The sequence below is a fragment of the Helicoverpa armigera genome, chromosome 25, assembly GCF_030705265.1.
Source record: "Helicoverpa armigera isolate CAAS_96S chromosome 25, ASM3070526v1, whole genome shotgun sequence".
NCBI lineage: Eukaryota > Metazoa > Arthropoda > Insecta > Lepidoptera > Noctuidae > Helicoverpa > Helicoverpa armigera.
The window spans coordinates 6778197-6800866 of record NC_087144.1 but is presented as its reverse complement, the minus strand read 5'-3'; the positions used below and the strand labels follow the sequence as shown (position 1 = coordinate 6800866).

Sequence of the window (22670 nt, the reverse complement as noted above, 5' to 3'; positions counted from 1 at the left end):
GTGGAACCGCGTTAAAAACAATAAATAGTAGCTCATATACGCTGGCAAAATCGTTTGTCTAAGAATACTCTTAATATTTGTGACGTATTTACTAAAAACATAGCCATTTTGACTAATCATCTAGTGTGTACCTATCTTTTATTGTTCCTTTGTTCCATAGAATAATGTGCAGAAAAATTGGAATGTGAATCACTGCTACCATTTGAAAACAAATACCTAGTTTTTGATAAACGAACAATCTCCATTGGTTCATACTTGTACCTTTATACTAATATAATATAATAAAAAAGAATCATTTTTTGTTTGCGCTCTAAAGGCTCCGGAACTACTGGACCGATTTAAAAAATTCTTTCACTGTTGGAAAGCTACACTCTTCCCGAGTAACATAGGCTATATTTTATCCCAGTACGGGCAGTAGTTCCCCCAGGAGGAATATCTAAAGAACATTAGAAACTAATAATTATCATTATAAACAGATTGTGTGTATTTGTTACAATAATCTTTATTTAATAGTTGTTTACAATTCGAATTTCTATACTAATATAATAAAGAATAAGGAATTTTGTCTCTGTTTGTAATCAATAAAAAAATACTTTCTCTAAACTCTTCCCGAGTAACAAAACCAATATTTTATCCCGGTCCGGGCAGTAGTTCCCACTGGACGCGGGTGAAACAACGGGAAAACTGCTAGTGCATAATATAACACCAAATTTAATTTACCCATTCATTCACAGGGCCGCGTCATCAAAACCCCATACCCGAACTGGGTCCTCGTGATCGCAGTTCTGATGATCATGGCTGGAGTACTCCCGATACCAGCCGTCCTGCTACTCCGCCGCTTCCAATGCCTGGCCTTCGACGTGGACATCCATCAGGGCTCCATCAGGAGGATCGAGACTACCGTCTCTACGAAGGAAATGATGAGCGACCAGGATGTAAGTGGAACTGTGAACTTTTTGGTCTTGTTGGGGATCCAAACTTTTTGGTTTAGTTTTGACTGTTACTGGTCGTATTGGGGATTACTAACTTTTTGGTTTTCATTTGTTTTCTTTTTTTTAATTCTGGGTAAATGCGTGTGTTCTAATTTTGAATGGAATTTGAAGCTACAAGAATCCGTTCCTTGAAACCATATAATTTTTTATTTAATTGAAATGGCACTATTCTTTGAATCTGGTGTACCTTTCTCAACAATTATTGAAAAATAAGTTCTTTCTTGGCGGATTCTTGAGATTTGGGAAAGAATGAAGTGAGTAAAGATCTGCGAAGTAAAATATATTTTAGTAAAAACAAAAGGTTTTATTTTATTTATCATCTATCGTGACTTTTCTGATTCGATTCGATCCGATTGCCCGGGTAACTAGGGCAAAGGCAGTCGCTCGACCGACACCAACATAGTTTGAAAAAGCTAAGCAGATGTTTTCATGATATTTTCTATTGAAACACCTATAAAAAAATCAAATAATTTTCACGCAGATTTTTACTCTATTTCAATATTATTAAGATGAATAATTGGCTAGATAATTGCTCGTTACATTTTCATGATAACTAATACATATATTGTGTAAATCTAACCCTTATAACATTGAATGTGGGTGTGGTGTTACATGATACAGTTCATAAGCTCGGTGATATCATTTTCAAGGTGTAAATAATTGTGTAGAAAGATGTATCGAGAATATAAATTCAAAAAGTCGGTTTTATCTGTAATTATACCATAGGAATAAAGGATGGTCAAACTTCTATTTGCTTCATATGTTTTCTGTGTACCTACTTATCTAAATATAAGAATAGTAGATACTAAGCTCGATACATCTTTCTACTATTATTGTGGGCGCAGTCAGGAAATATTTAGTGTCCTAAATCCCGCAACTATGTGCATTCCTCTCCTACTCTTTCGTATTTTTTCCGAGTCCAATAATATATAACTTATTTCCCCCCATATTAAATTTTGGTATTTTTATCCTGTTGCTCCCTTCCTCATATTTCGGCAGCATGACTAAATGTTTAAACCTTACCTAATAATTGAACCTACCACTAATAGCCAATCCTTTTAGTTCAAGTTTCATAATAATGATCCTTTTAATTCTGGTCCTTTTACCCTCCTCATACCATTATAGCTGACCCATTTACAAGAGCATTTTTTTTTTCAAATTCTGTTCCTTTTCATTTCCTCTGGTCCTTCCGTCCCCTGACTGCTTACTAACACATCATATCATCAGCTAATGTACATACCATTGATGTGGCGAGCTAGGTGCTGTCGCCGGAGAGCGCTCCGCCCGCGCCGGCGCAGCTCGTCGCTGAGGCTGCTGGCACCAAGTTCACTATCGGAGACTTTGATGTAAGGCTTTAAGGCTTTGGTTCTGTTTGTGTTTTGTTTTTGAAGGGTTTTAGGAATATTGTAATTCTATACTTACTAATGGATGAAGATACAATAGTTAAACAATCAGTGCATCACATATGGCTCATGGGCCAGAGAAGTTAGGGTTGCTATACTTTGCGGGCCGGCATTGGTCGGCACATCTGGGCGACAAAACGAAGATGAATGTTCGGGAATCACTATGCACTCGGCTGCCGAATCTCATGCACTCAAGAGTCGACGCATGCCGTGGAGTGATTAAAAAAGAAATATGTCAATACTTGCTGCAAAAACTATTAAGCTGAGTTTAGAGACAATTTTGCTCTAATAGCAATAACTTATTTATTACTTACCAAAAATAATAGGATGTTTTTAAAGGGGGAAAAAATTCTGTCAAATAGGTTTGTGCTAATAGAACTAGGTACATGTGAGGAAAAAACTATGTAAATTAGGTATGTGCTAAAATAACTTTAAATTATCCTGATTAAAATTACCAGGACTTTAATTCGATACGATTAGCTTTTTTATACATGAAAAATAGCAACCAGTGAAAATCAGCTATACAATAAGTTTTCATGATTAACAGAAAAATCAAGTTCTTCTAAAAATATAATAGTTTGAACCCTCTTTGTATATATTTTTTTACTTTTAGGATTTTTTTTTACAATAGACAGGCCTTATTCAAAATTAATAATTGTCTCTATTTACTTTTTCTTCAAATATAGGCTAAACCTTCTTTGTATATTTTATAATTTATAAAATAGGTTGTGTTTTTTAGATTTTTTTTGTATGGAATAGGCAGGCAAAATTCAAAATTAATATCCTTCTCTATTTCCTTATTCTCTATACCTCTAGTTATAAGTTGTGTTGTGTATGTACATAAATATATATGTGTAATCCTATATAGAGCGTGGACAGCAGCGATGAGAGACCCAGCAAGCGACTGCCGGAGGTGATCGCACGCGGACGCCCCAAGAAATAAATGTTCGTGTCTTTTATATATTGCTTTGGTATTCAAATGTTGGCAGATACATCTAACTTTTAGTTAAGAGACTATATATATTTTTCCTAAGAAATCGTCTTTCAAAATTGCACCACTAATTATAAAACGGGGTTTTAAAAAGTACCCGCTTTAGTGCTGGGCCTAAACTATTATTAATTCGAGTTGATTGTTTAAACTTACAAATACTAAAACCAGTACTTTCGTACTTTGTAAGCCCAGTCTTTTTCTGAATTTCTGTCAGTTGAACGGAATTAATGAAGGCGGTAACTCTAATTTTTGTGCTTCAACTTTTAACGTTCTTCTATCGTAAAATATTTCTATCTATCTCTATCATTGCTGATTTCTGGGTACAGTGTCCGAGAACGGTCGAAAGTACTCAGGAACCGACCATTAAATACATGCAAAAAAGAACTCTCGAAATGCATAGAATTTTATGCGTCACTTGTTATTAGGGATACATAGATGTATCTGACAATAAGTTTGGTGAATGATTTGGTCTTCAGCTTCGCATGATGTCTGTTCCTAGCATCCAGAATATTTAATTGTTATTTACGCAAATTATGTATCTGTTTAATTTTTTATTTTATTTTCAGAGCTTTGAACTTCAAACATGTTTCTTATTTTGCATGGTTTTTGTAACTGTCGATTTCTAATCAATTCGATTTCTTTCTGTGTTATTAATAAAATTGCGGTTTGCCTATTTTATTTATGTTTCAAATACTATTCCTTAACCTATGCTGCCTACTACCTAATCTAAATGTATTTTACTCAATAATACTTATTTATTATTTACAGCTTCTCACAATTTCATTCGTGTAGAATATTCTCTTTCACCCGTATTTACCACGTTATCATTATTACACATCTAGAAATAATTAATATACCTACTTACTTTTTTAATTTTATGATTACTATTAAATCTCCTCAATCTATTTATATTAATAAATATTTTTATTTACAGTCTTCAGATTCAGAGGACAACATACGAACGACCGGTCGCTTCGACGACTCAAGCAGTAGTGACGAGGAGATTCTAAATACAAATTGCACAAAAGGAACCGTTCGTAGGCTAGCAATGAAGCCCATTGGTCGAAAGCCGACCACATTCAAAATGGACGTCGTTGACGAATGACCGTTACTTTTGAAATATTCTAAATTTTGTTTCCTACTAGATAATTTTGAATTTCGAACCGCCAAAGTTTTGATGCTGTAAGATTTAACTTAGGGTTGGGCGGTTAAATATTTAACTTTTAAATAATACTCATTGTCCTGACAATATCAACATAACGTTCTAACATTATATGTATGTATTTAATATCATTAAAATACAGTCTGGTGAAAATATTATCAAATCATTTAGCTGTAAGGCAGGGCCGGTTGCACATTTACTAACGAAGGTTTAAATCTAAATAAAAATGGCTATATACCTAATTAAGACTTATTGACCCATCCATATCTATAAATTAAACTGATTAAGAATACTGGTTCAAATATGTCTAGTATTTTTAAGAAACTGTTAATCCGATAAATTGTATGAAAAAGAAAAACAATAATATAATATGTATGTCTACAATAGAATAATAAAAAAAATTAAGTACAGTCAAAAAGTAGCTGAACAAATCAACATTTTTAAAAGTGCCTAGCAACGTAAAGGGTCATTTACTTAACATCCTAATCTTCAAAAAAAGTAGAAAAATACTTTGGTTAGCTATCGACGATACGGTGTTTGGCAGTTTTGAAAAATTTTGATTTGTGAAGATACTTTTGAAGTTGACTGTACTTACTTTTTCAGATATTTTGAACTAAATTCCATTAAAAAAAGTTCAAAAAGAAACGTTATTACAATACCCGGTTCTGCGTAATAATTGTAAAATTGTTGACGATATTTATGAAATTGTTAAAAAATTAAATGCACACAGACTTTAGTACGTAATAAAAATGTCATCTTGCGGTCTTCATATAGCCTTTACTTTAGATAAACTAGGTTTAAATCTCGTCACTAACTAACCAGATCGAGATTATGGTTCAACTTTTAACCAGGCGCGCAGAATTGTTGCAATTAAAAAAAATTGATGTATGTACTATGTAAGTTTTAGAAAACGTACTGATGTAAAGTTCTTAAAACTTAATGTAAAGGCATGATGGTCGGTTTTAAATTAAATTTTTAAAAGTGGGTTGCACTGTGAAGTGTAAGAGCGGGTTATACACCAGTCAGAATCTTTAAGATTGACTTTTTAGGCCCGAGTTCACTGACAGCATAATTGTTAGTATCTTAAAACAACTAAGTACTAAAATTGGATGATTACAAAAGTGTTAATCCGAGTTTAACTTGAACTCACGATTAGTCTGACTGGTGAAATCCGCCCAAAGGTTGGTAAGATTAAAAGATATACTGGCGAAATTAGGAATTGTCTAAAGAGCTTTTAAATAAAGTTAATGTTGGCAGTTGGAAGGGATAAGTAAAGATAAATTAAGGGACTAAGGTATAGGCAGCTCGTCTAAGCTGAAATGAGAACCGCTACCGCATTTACGCACACAAATGAACGTTATACTCATAAAAAGACCTTTGAACACACAAACTGTCATTTGAACATCTTTGTAGTCAGAAGCCAGAAAGTCGAACAACCAGTCGTGAGGTTGCCCGGGTAACTGGGGTGAGGAGGTCAGATAGGCAGTCGCTCCACGTAAAATACTAGTAAGAACCAGTATTTCTCAGCTGCCCCTGGTTAGACTGGAAGCCGACCCCAACATAGTTGGGAAAAGACTACATGATGACACATTTTAATGTGAATTTCGTTCACTTGTATGCATAAATGTAGTTAATGGAAAGTCATTTCATCTTAGACGAGCTCCAATGGATTCGAAAGTGTTCGTATGTAGCAAGGCTTTAAGTGTAGACGAAGTGTACCAAATTAATGGATTCTTAAGAAGTTGATAGTTAAAGTATTTGGCAAGTCAAACTTAGATTAATATTGTGGGTGTTGCAGGAGACACATTTTCGAAACTTATTAAAAAAAAATTATTTCAAACAGTTTCATTAGGTAAAAAATAGGTAAAAAATGTTACGTTATTGGAAAAATATATGAATAAAATAAAACTCATCTTTGACTCACAATTTCAGACATTTTTGACTCTATCTCAGATAACTTTTTTTTTGTTCTTAGTTTCAAAATTAGTGTCCTAGGAACGTCCACAGTTAGAACGATTTTATGAACCAGTGTTAATCTCGATCTAGTGTCCAAGCACTATAAAACGTAGATACAATCTATGTCATTAATACTTGCAAGTGTTAATACTTCATAATGTACATTATATTGTTTGTAGTGCGTTTTCATTGAACAACTGTGGTAAGTACTGACTAAATATAAAATATATGACTCATTACAGGACCCAATTGGTCCTTTGGTCTGTGCTTTGGTTCTCACATTATTTGGGCCCATGTTTACCGATAACAAAAGTCAGTTTTCTTAAAACAACTGTTTGTGGGGTAACCGAATGTTTTGTGAAGTTGACAGCTGTCAGTTGTCAAGAGAAAATACCGTTGTTTGTACTTACTGACGGTCGGTAATTTTTCAATTTCAATTTTCAAAATAAAAGTTGTTTTCAAAAACGTTTGTTATGTCGGTGACTTCGGGTGTTAAAGTTATTCGCCGTTTTATTTTAAATGTATTGTTTTAAGATCAACTGGTTAATTTTCTTAAATTAGCACACATTTCTCCAAGGATAACCAACTACAGGCAATTTCTACCAAAGTATCCACTAGTCAGTACTTACCCAGTTGTTGTAAAAAGTATCAAGAATTGTTTGATACCGGTAGTAAGAACAGCGATGCTAGTCACCTTTAGCTGTAGTACTTATTAGTTACGCGTACAACGCACAGCCCCGGCATGTGTTATGTAGGACAGACTGGTCTTACTGGACGAAATGAACCCGGTTTTATTCATCTAAAATAATATTTGAAAGTTTAGGCTTTAATAAATAAATAAAATTTGGGGTTCTTCTTTCGTGTCGATGACATGTCCTATAGTGAGACTACACTTGACTACCTTTTTTTTTTAACGACCTCAAAGATCATCAAATGACCCCTCCCGCTGTGGGTTAGCAGCGGTGAGGGAGTATCAGAGTATCAGACTCTTACTGACTAAAACCCGTCGTGTTCCGTCGTAGGCCTTTTATGTACCAGAGCCGCGGTAACTCTTTCGAACAACCCGCAGCCCTGGCAGGACACTTGACTACCTAATGTCCACTGTGCCCTGAAACTTGCTCGCGGGAGGACCTAATGAGCGCATCCGGCCGTGCTCTCGCTGTGGCGGCATATTGGGCTGACATAGTGTAGTCTCATTATAAGACAAATGGGAATTAAAAAGGTTTGATTAACATTATAAATCGAAATCAAACTCATTCCAACGTGGTATTAACAAGTACCGACATTAGAAAGATGGTTTAAAACTGGTACGAAAGCTGGTCCGTTTTAAACCACGTTTTATGTAAATTTTCTATTTTTTCTTTATTCTTATTTCTGAAAGCTGGACTTACTTTTTTATTTTATAGGTTGTTATTAATTTTGTGTTATTTTTTTATTGATATTTGTTCGTTCAATAAACCCAGTCTGTCCTCCTTATGTATGTAAGATTTTGCTGTAAAACTAAGCTAAAATATTAGTCGCCAAGTTTTAGTAACTTTCTAAAAGAAAGCAGACAGGTTGAAAAGCTTATTATTCTAATATTAAGTAAAATTTTTAAATTATTCGATTTATTACGAGTTTCATTAAAAATTTGGATAAATCGTTATTTTTTATGTCTCATGTTTGGTAGCGAGAAAATATTGAAAATATAAAATGAGACACTAACATTATTATATTCAGATTTGCCTAACTATAAAAGAAACTAAATTATCTTTATTTGCCCAAAAATTATTTCTTAATTTTTAATAAAAAATACGATCTTTTTTGGGAAAAATAATTGTACATCGTTACATCACTAGTAATAATTTATTAATATAAATATTTAATTCCAAATAGGTATAAATTATTTCAATGAACTACATATGAAAATGTATTAAAATATTGATAGAATATCACTTTTTAAATTTTCAAGGGATTCTGCGCTGTTTTTTTGACATCTATAATATCAAAATACTTTAAAAAATCTTAAATTATTTTTTTTTTAAATTTCATTATTACGAAAGAAACATCTCAAATGAAACAGAAAATAGATTGTTTTTTGTTGTTTACAAAGCTCAGTTTCTGTATACGACAACTTTTTTAATGGCAAGTAAGAAGGTGTTATATTTTAATGTAATTTATACGTATTTAAAACATGCTATTAGTCCTGAAGATCTTTGACTTTTGAGATCGAACAACGCTGAAGCTTTTTAAGACAAAGTGAATATAGTTAACTTTACTTCAATATAACCATCATATGACGAGTGACAGGGGAAAATGGAAGAAAATGACATATGTTGCGCCGACCCCAAGTAAAATTGGGAACAGGGCAGGAGAAAGGAAGAAGAACCACCATATCGATATTTTCTGCCAAACACCTTGACGTAACTGTCTCATAAAAGCTGACTCGGTGAATTGTTTTGAAATCGAGTAACTCATTGAAATATAGGTACGTCCAGCCGTTCAGAAGACATCAAGTGATAATCACACATATTGCATATGTATGTATTAAGATGTCCACATTAACAGCACAAATCCCTAAGTAGTAATAGTTCAACAGTTGAAGCTCAAGCGAGCTGATTGTCGGTAGTCCGGGAGCACCCCGCTAGCTGTAGGCGAAACATGATATTAGCTGTAAGACGATTGTAAGAACATTTTCAAGCAAGAATAAAGTATTGCCATCTGATACTGTCGTTTTATTACCCCGAAAAAAATGTTCATAGATTTTTTTCATACTAAAGTATGTCCTATACAAGGTGTTGATTTGCATCTGTGCAATATTCAAGGACGTAATTTTGCTAATGATTCTCAACACAAATCAATAAAAAAATTGGTACGTAATTTTTTTTTTCGGAAATCCGCCAATGTCACATAGCCGCATTAAAACTCGGCGCGTGTATTACTGGCCTTAAAACCATGCTGCGCCCTCACACAACGCAAACGCAACGGTCATTCACAAATTTGATTCTTATATTGGGTTACTTCTGAAATACTATGACATGACAATGACAAAAAAAGCAGCGCATATTAGCTATTTCCCGTCTACTGCAATGAGGGTTTTTGAAATTTTTTCTGCCACCGGGTGGCGCCACGTATGCGTCTGGTCCAAACAGCTGTCAAATAGTATGGAATTGTAGGTGCCGAACTTATTGTTTATTGAAATTCTGTTATATTGGAAGTGTTATTGATTTTATTATGGACTACGGTCAGAATAAGGTTTCCGAACTAAAAATTGAGCTAAGAGAGAGGGTGCAAAAGTCACTGGTAGTTGAAAAATTTGTTAACACAATATGATTTAGTTTTTTTTATTTACTCAACCTCAATAGTAAAACAATAATGCAGTGCTTTAATTATAAAATAAAAAAACCACTAAAATCGTTCACTATTCATAGTAAAGATAAACACTTTGACAGTTACCTGGACCTGACGACTCAGTGCGCCACCTGGTGGACGCCATTTTAGAAAACCCTCATTCCAATCGATCATTTATTATTTACGTATTTTATGTCATACTCCTGAAATATTGCACAGATGCAAATCAACAGCTTGTATGAATGGTTTACTTGCCAATTATAGTGACTCAAAATCATATAAAATTGTTATTACGTTTCAATTTATTTTGACCAGAGAAAAATACCTAACTACGTCATTCAATTAGTTAGCTAGATATATTCGTAAAATCTTTTCCGTGACATTATATTAACCGCAAAAATAACAATGTACGCACCTAATAATATTTAGGTTTGATATTAACAAATATCCCTACTAATATTATAAATGCGAAAGTAACTCTGTCTGTCTGTTACGCTTTCAGTCTATACCACTGAACTGATTTTAATAAAATTTGGTACAGAGATAGAGTTGACCTTGAGAAAGAACATAGGATCGTTTTTATCCCGGACTTTTGAAGATATCTCTTGGAAACGCGATATTTGACCGAACTCTAAGCGGGCAAAGCCGCAGGCGGAAGCTAGTATCTAATATAATAGAGGAAACATTTCATTGTTTGTTGGTGGGCACAAACAAACAATGAAAGGCTTCGAACCTACAGAACCAATTAAAAAAATCTTTCACTGTTGGAAAGCTACTCTCTTCCTGAGTAAAATAATATAGGCTATATTTTATCACGGTACGGACAGTAGTTTCGTTGGGACGCGGGTGAAACCGCGGGAAAATGACTAGCAACTAATAATATGTCATCGAACAGGAAAAAAATATACATAATAAGTAATAATAACATGGTCATGACCATATTGTCCAGTGTTTCTCGTTGGGTACGCAGTTTTGATTATTTTTTCCGTACAATATAATTAGCCAAAGAAAGTGTGCTTACACAAAGTAATATTGTTTAGATTATAAGAAAATTGATAAAATGCATTTAGTTGTAACTTTTCTTTTATAGAAATAACAGAATTTATCAAATATGTTATAGTGTTGTAAAAAATTTGAAATTCAAACTAATTTTATTCGACAGTGACGGTGTAAAGTGGTGTGAATTTATTACAAAATCAATATATTGTAATAATGAATTCAGTTTTTGGTGTTAATATACAAGTTTTTTGTTTATATTTGTATCTGTTTATCGGTTATTCTCATAGTGGTAAGTGACGTTTTACTTTTGTTTTTTTTTTTCTTATAAACCTTTTTAAAACTGAAATTCTATGTTTAATTTCGATAGCAGATGGTTCTCTTTTGTTCTTAAAATATCGTGTCGTACCTAATCACATTAAAATCCTATCACATATACTTTATGATATTCTATGGCGTTTTTATGTAAAAAAAATAACCTAATCCATTCAGTGGTTTGGCCACAGGAGTCATTTTTCGTTTTCATAATATACAACATCATAATATATGTAAAGCAGAGATAAAGTTAGGAGTATCGAATGTTTTGACCAGTTGACAGCTGCCAGTTTTTAAGGGAGAATTTCCGTTGTTTGTAATGACTGACTCTATGGTGTTCTAATTCTCGCACATTTTTATACTATTTACTTTGTTTGAAAAAAAATTTTTTGCGTAGGTATTTTTTTTTTGTGCTAATCAACATATATTGAGCAGTATATTAACGTATTTAATTTAATGTGATTAGATACGATACACCCGATATATGTTCAATTATGTACAATTGTACATACAATACCTATCCCTGATATTGGGAAAAGCCTTTTGTACGTTTTTGGTATATTTATTATAATTCAATTAAATTTGAGGATATTATGAGGTTGTAGGATTTCTAGGTATTAATTTATGGAACTAACGGCACAATTTTGCCACTCGAAAATGACGCTGATATACTGAGATATTTTTAACCAGTGCGCAAACTTTGACCACTTATAATTAAGCAAGTTCTAAAGATACGTTGATGTTTTAGTACAAAAAAAGAGTTATTGATAACGAAAGATGTTATTTTGAATAGATTTTATGGTCATATCGATGAAACAACCAGAGACCACGAAATACGTAATGTTTTGGAAGCTAAGCACGTGCAGCACTAAATGCTCGGTCGAAAGATTTTAGCAAGGATAAAAAAATGTTTCTTATAATACAGTCAGCGTGGTAACCTACCGGGTAAAGAGTACCTCTCGAGTACGAGGGCGTGGGTTCGATTCCGGGTCAGACAAGTACCAATGCAACTTTTCTAAGTTTGTATGTACTTTCTAAGTATATCTTAGACACCAATGGCTGATATAAAGGTGAAGGAAAACATCTTGAGGAAACCTGGACTATTATGTCTGAAATCCATCCAATACCAACCCGCAATGAGCAAGCGTGGTGATTAATGCTCATCCTTCTCCATGTGAGAGAAGGCCTATGCCCAGCAGTGGGACGATAAAAAGGCTGTAACAGAATGCAGATATGTTCTGTTACTGACTGTGAACCACACATTTTTTTTGCACACTGCTTGCAAAAATATCCTTTATGTATTTTACCTGGCTACAAGTACGTATATTTTTTTTTTTTTCAGAAATCGTCATCACAGGGAATGAAGGCGATACAGTTTCGTTACCGTGCCATAATTTGTTAAACAAAAATCAAAAATGGATTCAAACCTACATAAATGGTAATACATATTATGTCTACTCTAAATATATCGAGCAATATACAAATATATACTTTATATCTCAAACTAAAAACTTTCAATCAACACAAACACTCCCATTAATTATGCAGATTTTATGTTGGAGAATTGACGGTTGTTTAGTGTTGTTTACTTTTTGAATTATTCTTAGTTATAGTGAATTATTGTTATTTCAGTTAATTTGTAATAAAAACGACATAAGTTCTTTGTGATCCGTCTATTAAAAAATATTTTAAATAAGTGACGGCGCCACCGTCGATGTGTCAACCGTCGATCTGTCAACGGTGGACCTTATATAAAGCGGCGCGCGCGCACGACTCGGGTCCCCCGTCAGTCACCATGTTTGGTAGGCCGATTCCTTGGAAGGAGCATGCCAAATATCTAGGTGTAATCTTAGACCAGCGCCTCTCATTCGCCGAGCACATACGTAAGGTGCGCTCTAGAGCAGCCTTTGTGTACGGCAGATTGCACTTCTTGCTCAATTCAAAGAGCAAATTATCTCTTAAATCCAAGTTACGCCTCTACGGATCGTGCATACGCCCCGTCATGATGTATGCTTGCCCTGTGTTCGCACAGGCAAGCCATCGCCGCCTTCACAGAATGCAAGCCCTTCAAAACCGTGCGTTACGGAAAATCACAGGAGCTCCCTATTATGTTCGAAATAGGGCTTTCAAATACCGGATTTTTTTAATTCCGGTATCAATACCGGTATTAGAAATTTCAATACCGTGATCACGTGATCACGGTATTGTCGGTCATGCAAATATTGCAATACTCCAGATATTAAAAGTTGTCGCTCCTTTATGCGTCTTCGAAGTGCTTTTGCAAGATTTTGGCTTAAGTCATTAGCTTGACCATATCTAACTTCGTCAACATAAATTTTAGCGCAATATCCGCTTTTAGTAAATTGGCATCCCGTATAGTACAGTACTAATATAGTTACTTTGACTACAGAAAGGCTGTTGTAAACATTTTTTAATATTGTCAAATCGAATTCGTCTAATTCGAAATCGGAGTTTAATTTTAGATCGATTACAACTTTTAAAACACAATCCTTTAGTTTCAGAAAGCGTCCAATCATAGCCCCGGCACTATGACTAAAAATGAGATTGACTTCATCATGACGAACAAGAAGCACATAGTCAGAGACGTCTCCGTGATCAATAGGTTTAACACCGGTAGCGATCACCGACTTGTCCGAGGCTCTCTGAATATCAACTTCAAGGCCGAACGTTTCCGTCTGATGAAGGCCAGGCTCCGACCAACACTGCTCCAAACCATGACAGGATCTGAAAAGTTCCAGTCAAAAAAAAAAAAAAAAAAATCGACATGTTCGACGTGGGGTGGACATGTGGTTCGGATCCTCAGGGAGGAAGGTTCGAGATTCTGTAACATGCAGCGTCAGGGATTATGAAGAAACGACGTGAAAACCCGCCTCGTCAGCTAAGCGGGCTCTAAACCAAGAGATCAACAAGCACGTACGATGCGACCTCCGGTGCTCCAATACTCTTGACTTTGAAAGAGCAATTGAGCTGAATCGGGGGTCAAAGGTATTCGTACAATCTCTTCGAAGAAGCCACTTGACGAAGCTGACCACAACAAGTGGAGAAGTCATTTCTTCGGTGCCGGCAGTCTTTTCGGAAGTGGAAAACTTCTATGGCCGGTTATACGCATCGCATGCATCTCGACCTTATCCCGGAAATGAGGATTCTAGAGCCACATTAACACGCCATTTCACCGAAGACCTGCCAGAAGTCAGCAGTGGCGAAATCGAGATCGCTCTGAGACAGCTCAAAAATGGAAAAGCCCCTGGCGAGGATGGCATTACAACAGAGCTATTAAAAACAGGAGGTAAGCCCATACTGGGGGAGCTCCAGAAGCTTTTTAATGCCGTCCTGTTTGAAGGGAGAACTCCAGAGGCGTGGAGTAGGAGTGTTGTCGTCCTGTTCTTCAAAAAGGGAGACAAAACCCTGCTGAAGAACTATCAGCGGGCGGGTATGCTGGGCGGGTTGGCGCTTAATACACAAGTGTGAAGTGTGAGAATAAGATTACGAGTTGGTACATACATCTTACGAGTCGTAGTTATTTATCTTATTTAAAACAACTTCCTGTTACTTATTACAACAAACCACAATAATTAAAATTATAAAAAGATGTAATACCGTAATCACGGTATTGGCTCCTCAATACCGGTATTGAAAAAATGCCAAAATATATCCGTGATCACGGTATTACGGGATCCCGTAATACCGGTATTGAAAGCCCTAGTTCGAAATGAGATTCTTCATGTCGACTTAAAAATCCCTACCATCCGCCAGTATATGAAGCGTGCCGCCATACGGTACTTCGAACGCGCTGAGAAACACGATAACTCACTTATCGTGTCAGCCAGTAATTACACTCCCTCCCGCATCAGTAGGATTCGCCGCCCTAGGCATGCCCTTCTAGAACCTGACGATGAGATAACTGTCCTCCAAGAGAGTAGTAAACTCACTAGCACCCTATACAAACACAAACCGCGTTCGTACAAACCTCGCCGCCGAGGTCCGCCGCGACGTCCCGTTCTCTGTCCTCCCGACCCTTGCTCATCGAGCCAGCCCGCGAGCTGAGCCAGTAGCTTTAAATTCCCCATTTAATAATAATGATCATATGATCCAGCCTGTCCCTTTGCTGCCTCCCCAGCGACGCCCTAAGCCGAGGTCCGACCCCACAGGGGGTACCCTTAGCGCAGTCGCTTAGTTTATAAGTTGTTTTACGCCCCTGGCTGGAGGCCTTAAATTCTAGGCATCCACAGGGAAAAGTCCGGTTAAGCAGTACACGGCCTCCTAGGCTGAACTGCGAGATGCCATACCAAAAAACGACTCGGGTCATTCGTTCGCCGACCGTTGCCGAGTGCACACCTCCCACAAATTCGTGATAATTTATTTCGTTAATATTAATTGTAGTGACTAATATTGTGTTAATTGTAATGAACCAAGTGATTGTGTGAGAACCCCTTTGTTTTATTTAACGATGTCGGATCCTGACGCCGACATATGTATATATTTGATGAAATATTTATTTGGTTACAGGTGCTACAGGTGGTGTAATTGGCATGATACGTGAACCGTACGGTCTGAATAAAACTTATTTCACAATGAACTTGGAAAATTTCGATAATGATACTGAAGTTAATTGTGTTACCAATAATACTATTCCGATTTTTAATAAATTATGGGATATTACTAAATTTCGGATACAGGTATTAAAGAATACTAATTGTAAGTAATATTCTCTTTCACTACCACCCTGGCCATTTCTATACCTATCTAATAAAGTCTATGTATTCTACCTATTTTTTTTTTGCAGTAAGTAGAACTGAAGATTTTGAAATTCAACATTTCTCTCTAAATCAAAACGTGATATTTAGCTGTCGGCAATATATCGGAGAAAATAACAAAAACGTTATAGGTAAGATGAGATTTTATGAAGCCATACTAGATATGTACGTGCCTCTTACATAGAACCGAAGTAACTATTATAGTCATCTGTGATAGAACGTCTATGCCACGACCCACGTCACCAAGTCGAGACCTCATTGTCGTGTCTGCCCTTCTGCCAAAGCCCAAAAAGCGCTCATTCTCCTATCATCATCACCCGAGCCTTTTCCCAACTATGTTGGGGTCGGCTTCCAGTCTCACTCGATGAAGCTGAGTACCAGTGTTTTACAAGGAGCAACTGCCTCTCTGACGTCAACCCAGTTTCCCGGGCAACCCAATACATACCTACCCTTGGTAAGACTGATTGTTAGTCTTCCTGGCTTCTGACTACCCGTAACAACTGCCAAAGATGTGAAAATGTTAAAAACGGGGGCCCATCCATTTATCGTGCCTCGCGAAAAATGGAAGAAGTCGTCATGACAAGATGGTCACCTATCCACGGACCCACTTCACCAAGCATTGTTTGACTCGATACCCCATTACACAAATCAATGCATTTTTTACAGATACTCGAATAGGTTTGATAAACATAACTTCTAATATATTACAAATATTTCAAACGACATTTGCGAAGAGGACTTTTAGCATGGAAAACAACAGTACTGCAATGTTATGCTGTATACAATACCAAGTGCAAAGAACGAGAGACGAGGTCACAATCACAAGATATGTTAGAAAAAAAACATTGTTAGTTTATGATGAGAACTACCGATATTATAATGATCAAGGTACGTGTTTTTACTAGCTTTCAAAACTGGTTTCACCGCGGACGCATGGTAACTAACCCGGGTAAAAAGGCAGTCTTGCATTGATAAATTGGCTATCTAATACGGATGTAATTTTTCAAATCGGACCAGTAATGCATCGTGCCGGGATAAAATATAGCCTGTGTTACTAAGGAAGAGTGAAGCTTCCTAATAGTGTAAAATTTTGCAAATCGGTTCAGTAGTTTCAGAGCCTTCAGTGTACAAAGAAAGAAATAAGACCCTCTTTCTTGTACATTGTTGTTTCAATTATTTTGAATTAAATCAAACCACTAGCTATACAATTAAAAGTCATTCAAGCTGTTAACTTGTGATATACTGATATCATAACAACTCGATTGGTTGAATCATAATGCGGTATTATTGTACCATTTAAATTGACGCAAATAAGGAAATCGAATTCATAAATATTGCCAATAATTAAATATGCAAAATAACATTGATTAACTAAAATAAATTACTTAAAAACGACAATTTTCCCATAATAAGGTTTCCAGTAGTTATCCCAAATACTTGTCCGAAATTAAAAGCTACGCGCTTTGCTACGCGTCGTAGACGAGCTACGGCGTAGCTGGCGTAGTGTAATTTCGCATTGTATGATTTTTGTAACAATGTCTCTAATTTTAGTTTTAGTTACGAAAAAACTTGAAAAAGTCAAACTTTTTCAACTTTTTAATAAAATCTTTAATAGAAATCGGTAAAAAATTAGATTGTAATACTTCGATCACATCGTTTCATCACAAATTATTTTGTAAATGTAACCTTCTTTAATTTTCTTTTCAGAAGCTTGGAAAAACCTAGAAGATGGCCAACAAACATATATTTATATAATAGCTGCGGTTGCACTGATAGTCTTATTACTCATTTTGATACTCGTTGTTATTTATAGAAAATGTTGCCACAAAAGGAATGGTGGCCAGTCTAACGTAAGTACCTAAATACCGCAGTAAGTTTCTTCAATATATTATACTACTATATGGATATTATACAGGGATATTATTGTAAGTCAAGTTGGTACCTACTTTTCATAGGTAGGTACTTACTTTGGCCGATTCACCAAGTCATACAAAGACCGAGTGCATGTTTACACAAAAGTGATTCGCCCACTTTCTTGAAATAAAACATTTTTGAATATCTGACTTTCCGTACAAATCTGAAATTTTTGCTGTTTGACTAGGCAGATATTTGAAAATTACAAAGCCAGGACCTACTGCCCAGCCGTCTGAGAATGTATTATGATTACTAAATAGAGCTGTATTGAAAACCCTGCCAATATTATTGGATAATGGAAGAGGACGACCAAAGAAGCGATGGATATGGATTGTGTGAAAGTCGATATGGCTAGAATGAATTTTACCTGTATGATGACGGCAAATAGAAGGATATAGAAATAGAAAACATGCTTTGGATTATAGGCACAAAGATGATAAAAAACAGTACTAATATTGATTCTTAAATAAATTCTTATATACTTTATTTATTACAGGGAATGAATAGCAGGGTTTTATACGCCGACCTGGACTTACAGAGGCAAGGCAGCCCTCCCCGACCGCCGAAAAAAGAAGAATCACCTTACGCGTGTATCATAGGAGAATTGGGTTTTGGTTCTAAACCAAAAACATAAAAAACACTTATGGAACTGCTACCCGCACCCGGATAAAAAGAAGTATATTCTAACTTCAGCCTCTGAAAATTTTTATCAAAATCCATACTAGTTTTTGCGTGACAGACAGAGGAACATACGTCCATACATATAAACTTTCGCATTAATTATATTATTTTGAAGGATTATAACGCTAGAGAGTTTGTTTGGTAGCAACAACTAGATAGTTTTATCTTTTCATTGTCATTCCTCTTTATCGCAGAAGGATACTTTTTATCCGTATAATTTGAGAAGCAACGATTATGTCCTCCTAGCCGATTATCGGCTACGGCGGCTGTTCTCGTGTAAGGAGGTTAGCCAACTGCGCAGAACATATTATAATGCACAAGCATTTGCGCAGACACAGGTGCACTCACTATTCCTTCACTCTTATAGCTCGATGGGAAGTAATTTCATTGAGAAACCGCTGGTGGAAGCGTCAGAGAAATAAAACCACAAATTAACGGAAAACTATTTATATTTATTAACAACGAATTAGGTAAAATATTGATGTCCAATTTTTATTTTCGTTCATTACATTTTATGTACATATTTTTATGATTTTGAAATATATTTTTTAGATTAATTTATTGCTGCAAGCCCTAGCTTTTATGATTTTCAAATAATTAATTAAATATATTTTTTTATCAGATTATATTGTATCTATTGTATTTCGAGTTTGATTTCATTCATCATTTTTAAAAAATCTGGCAATACTAACAGTCGTAATGAAATTCGAAACGCTAAAACACATTTTTTACAACAAATATTTGGAAATATTAATTAAAGTTAAATGAGAAGATATTTTGATTTAAATACAAGCAAAAATACACAATTTCTTTATTTTATTTTATGTCATAGAATTTCATAATAATAATTATTATCTACATTACAAATTAATAATACAAACATAAGCGTAAAAGCGAAGAATTAAAGCGAGTAAATATTAATTAGTGCTGGCAACATTTTTACATAACAAGCAATACTACATACTTATTTTTTTTTACTTTTTATTACAAGTTAAGAGTCAATTTTTCAATCGTCAGATATTTTTTTTAAGAATATTGTTGACGTTTTAACAGCTTTTGTATGGAAAATATGTCAAACCGCCATATTTATTCCGCGGATACAAGTTAACTGATGATTGAAAAAATGAGCCCTAATAAGGTAAATACTTAAAATATAAAATACTATAAAGAGAAATACATAGCCGATTTTTGTACTAAAAAGGTATACATATAGGTACCTAAATGTTGCCATCCGAGATTCAATTTATATTTTATTTACATTTACATAAATTACAATTTTAGTAAAATAGTGCATAAAAATGTCATTATAAAATACTCTTTTTTTAATTTGAAGATGCAAATAAATAATGTGAATTTAACAAAGTATACACAAAAACAGATACAATCTATCATCGTTATACGGCCGTTCCAAAATTTTATCTATCTTTGGTTTTGCTATCTGGAGATAAGAATTTGACTGCGGGATTGTTCGAAAGAGTTACCGCGGCCCTGGTACATAAAAGGCCTACGACGGAACACGACGGTTTTTAGTCAGTAAGAGTCTGACACTCCCTCACCGCTGCTAACCCACAGCGGGAGGGGTCATTTGATGATTTTTGATGTCGTTAAAGAATTTGACATTAGTCGAAATGGAATGTCACTTTCCTATCTCTCATAAGCAAATCAAAAGATCGATCGAATATTGGGAAGAACCATTATTAAACACATTAAAAAGTGCGATGACAATAATCTTAGTCAATTTAAAAAGTGTAGTTTGAAAAGATCTCAACATTTTATTTTTAATATATTGCACTAAAGTTCTTATATCTAAAGAGTTAAATAAGTACCTAGCCTATGTTTCTAATTTTATTTTTTAAGAAATCTATGCCCCCTATCTAAATTTTCATTCCAATGACATGAAATTCATGATGAAAAACATGATTTTAAGTACAAAATTAAATATTTCTAATAAAAGGGGCAAAATGCTACATTTAAGTTCAGTTGCACCATTTACCTATAACGATAATAGAACCATTTTCAGTTGTCAAATCGCCGATGTGACCAATGGGCGGCAAGTATACGGCTGGTTATGGTTTGGTTATCATTATAGTTAAATGGTGCAAATCACTGTTATTGTAAAAAGTATAGAGCTGTTTTCGAGCTAAAAAAATGAAGCTAAGCCTCTATTTAATATTTTTGAGATCTAGAATTCTTTTATTTATAATTCCGAGCCGTATAAAAGGCAGTATGTAATTAAGGCTAAACTTGCGTGCAAAACATTTCGGTCAGATCTTTTTTCTGCTCTTTTCAGTTCCCAATTTTACTTGGGGTCTTCGGTCAGATACTGTGTCAAAATTAAAATTAAAAGGCATTGATTACGATTAGGTACCTCCGTATTTTAATAACTTTTAAAGTAAAAAAAAATATATAAGATACTGATCCAGATAAGTTGCACCTAAGTTTCATTAAAATTTCAGTAGGCTATTCTCGATTTACATTCCGTGTTAAATTCTCTATTATAAAATAAGAAATAATAAACTAAAACTACAGATTTATAAAACTAATGAGATTTCTTATAATACGAAAGGTAAGTACATTAAATTCTGCTATTATTTACTATATCAAAGTGGCTACTGGATAATATTGAAAATAGTCTTTACGGTGTGTATGACAAAATGCTTGCTATGCTATCGCTGGTTAATTCTGGTATAAACTGGTTATGTTTGACAATCGCTTATCCAGTTTGATCCAGTATATTTTGTTTAATACTCGCCGAACTAATAAAAGTTAAGAAATTACATAGCTTTAAATATTTTTAAGTTTTTCTTATGTAACCTTTTAGGTATTGTTTGAATATATTTTGAATTAAAATTATTTAGGTACATGAGTAAAATATCTTTTTTTTTTTCATAAATAAATATAGGTAAGTATCATAAATTAACATATAAAATAAGATCCAATGAAATGATGAGCCAATAAAAATACTTCTTGAATAGCAACATTACAAAAATATTTGTAATACTTCGTAACATATACATACATATAATATCAATAGTTTATAAAGAGGTATTAGGAGAGAGAAGTACTTATTTGTCATTCATCCTCCGAGCCCTTTTCCCAACTATGTTCGGGTCGGCTTCCAGTCTAACCGGGTGTAGCAGAGTACCAGTGCTTTACAAGGAGCAACTGCCCTATCTGACCTCCTCAACCCAGTTACCCGGGCAACCCCTTGGTTAGACTGGTGTCAGACTTACAGATTTGTCATTGTCAAGAAAAATAACCTCTACAAGAGCACCTAATTATTTCACATAATAAAAGACATAAAAACTAACTTTATTGTTGATATTCAAGAAGTATTTTAATTATATTATCCCAAACTCTCTTTTGCAAGCTGTCAAAATTAGGCATTATTTTTTCAAAATTCATAACTAGATAATATAAAGCCGAATAGATTTACAAAGAGAGCTTTTAATTAGGTATAAGAAAGTTTTTTTTGTCTTACAACTATTAAGTATATATACCGAATAATATATTTAATTTTAGACGTAAGATGATTTTTGGCGAATTGTGTACATGTTAAAAGAGGTTACCAACCGCCTTTATACAAGCTGTTGATTTGCATCCGTGCCATAGTCAAGGAGGTTAAAATTAAATACGTAAATAATCGATTTGAATTACGGTAGGTGGGAAAAAGCTAATATGCGCTGCTTTTTTTGATGTTGTAATTTCATGGTATTTCAGAATTTAGCCCACGGTTAAACACAAATCATAACAGAATTCCCCCGCGGCCACAGTGTGTGCGTGATGGCAGCTATGTGTGCGTAGACAGAGAAAACTAATGTCTACGTGTGTGCGTGAGTGTCGATGTGTGTGTCTTATCTACGACATGACAGCGCGAGCGCGCGAGCGAGCGAGACCGAGTGATACGCGATAGCAATCATTTTACCTAAAGTTTCGAAAATCACCTTCATTATTGTCATTAACTTCGTTTTACTTTACTTAGGTACTAATTTTTGAGCATAAATTTAACACAGATATCTTATTAACTACAGTAATAAGCAATACTAGTGCGCGAAAGAAAGTTCACTAACATGTTAACAGCTGATTGATAAAATGTTCGTTTTGCTTTATCTTTCAGCATAAAGTTTTCGCAGTGATTTAGTTTTTATTTTTGAA

At 34.7% G+C, this 22670-nt stretch overlaps 2 protein-coding genes across 2 annotated transcripts in view; both read left to right on the top strand.

Moving 5' to 3' along the window:
* LOC110380744 (uncharacterized protein) overlaps nucleotides 1–4460 on the top strand; it is a 48737-nt gene extending 44277 nt beyond the window's left edge. The window contains exons 11-14 of the mRNA XM_064041623.1: nucleotides 735–935; nucleotides 2252–2338; nucleotides 3264–3340; nucleotides 4321–4460. Of these exons, the coding sequence (XP_063897693.1) occupies nucleotides 735–935; nucleotides 2252–2338; nucleotides 3264–3338 (363 nt within the window). The 3' untranslated portion in view covers nucleotides 3339–3340; nucleotides 4321–4460. The remainder of the gene's footprint in view (nucleotides 1–734; nucleotides 936–2251; nucleotides 2339–3263; nucleotides 3341–4320) is intronic.
* A 6447-nt stretch (nucleotides 4461–10907) lies between these two features.
* Nucleotides 10908–20127, top strand: LOC110380752 (uncharacterized). The gene is made up of 7 exons (XM_064041621.1): nucleotides 10908–11122; nucleotides 12488–12583; nucleotides 15673–15861; nucleotides 15950–16051; nucleotides 16587–16808; nucleotides 17628–17770; nucleotides 18331–20127. Exons 1-7 carry the CDS (start codon nucleotides 11047–11049, stop codon nucleotides 18466–18468), a joined length of 966 nt encoding a protein of 321 aa, XP_063897691.1. The 5' UTR covers nucleotides 10908–11046; the 3' UTR covers nucleotides 18469–20127.
* Nucleotides 20128–22670: the final 2543 nt, after the last annotated feature.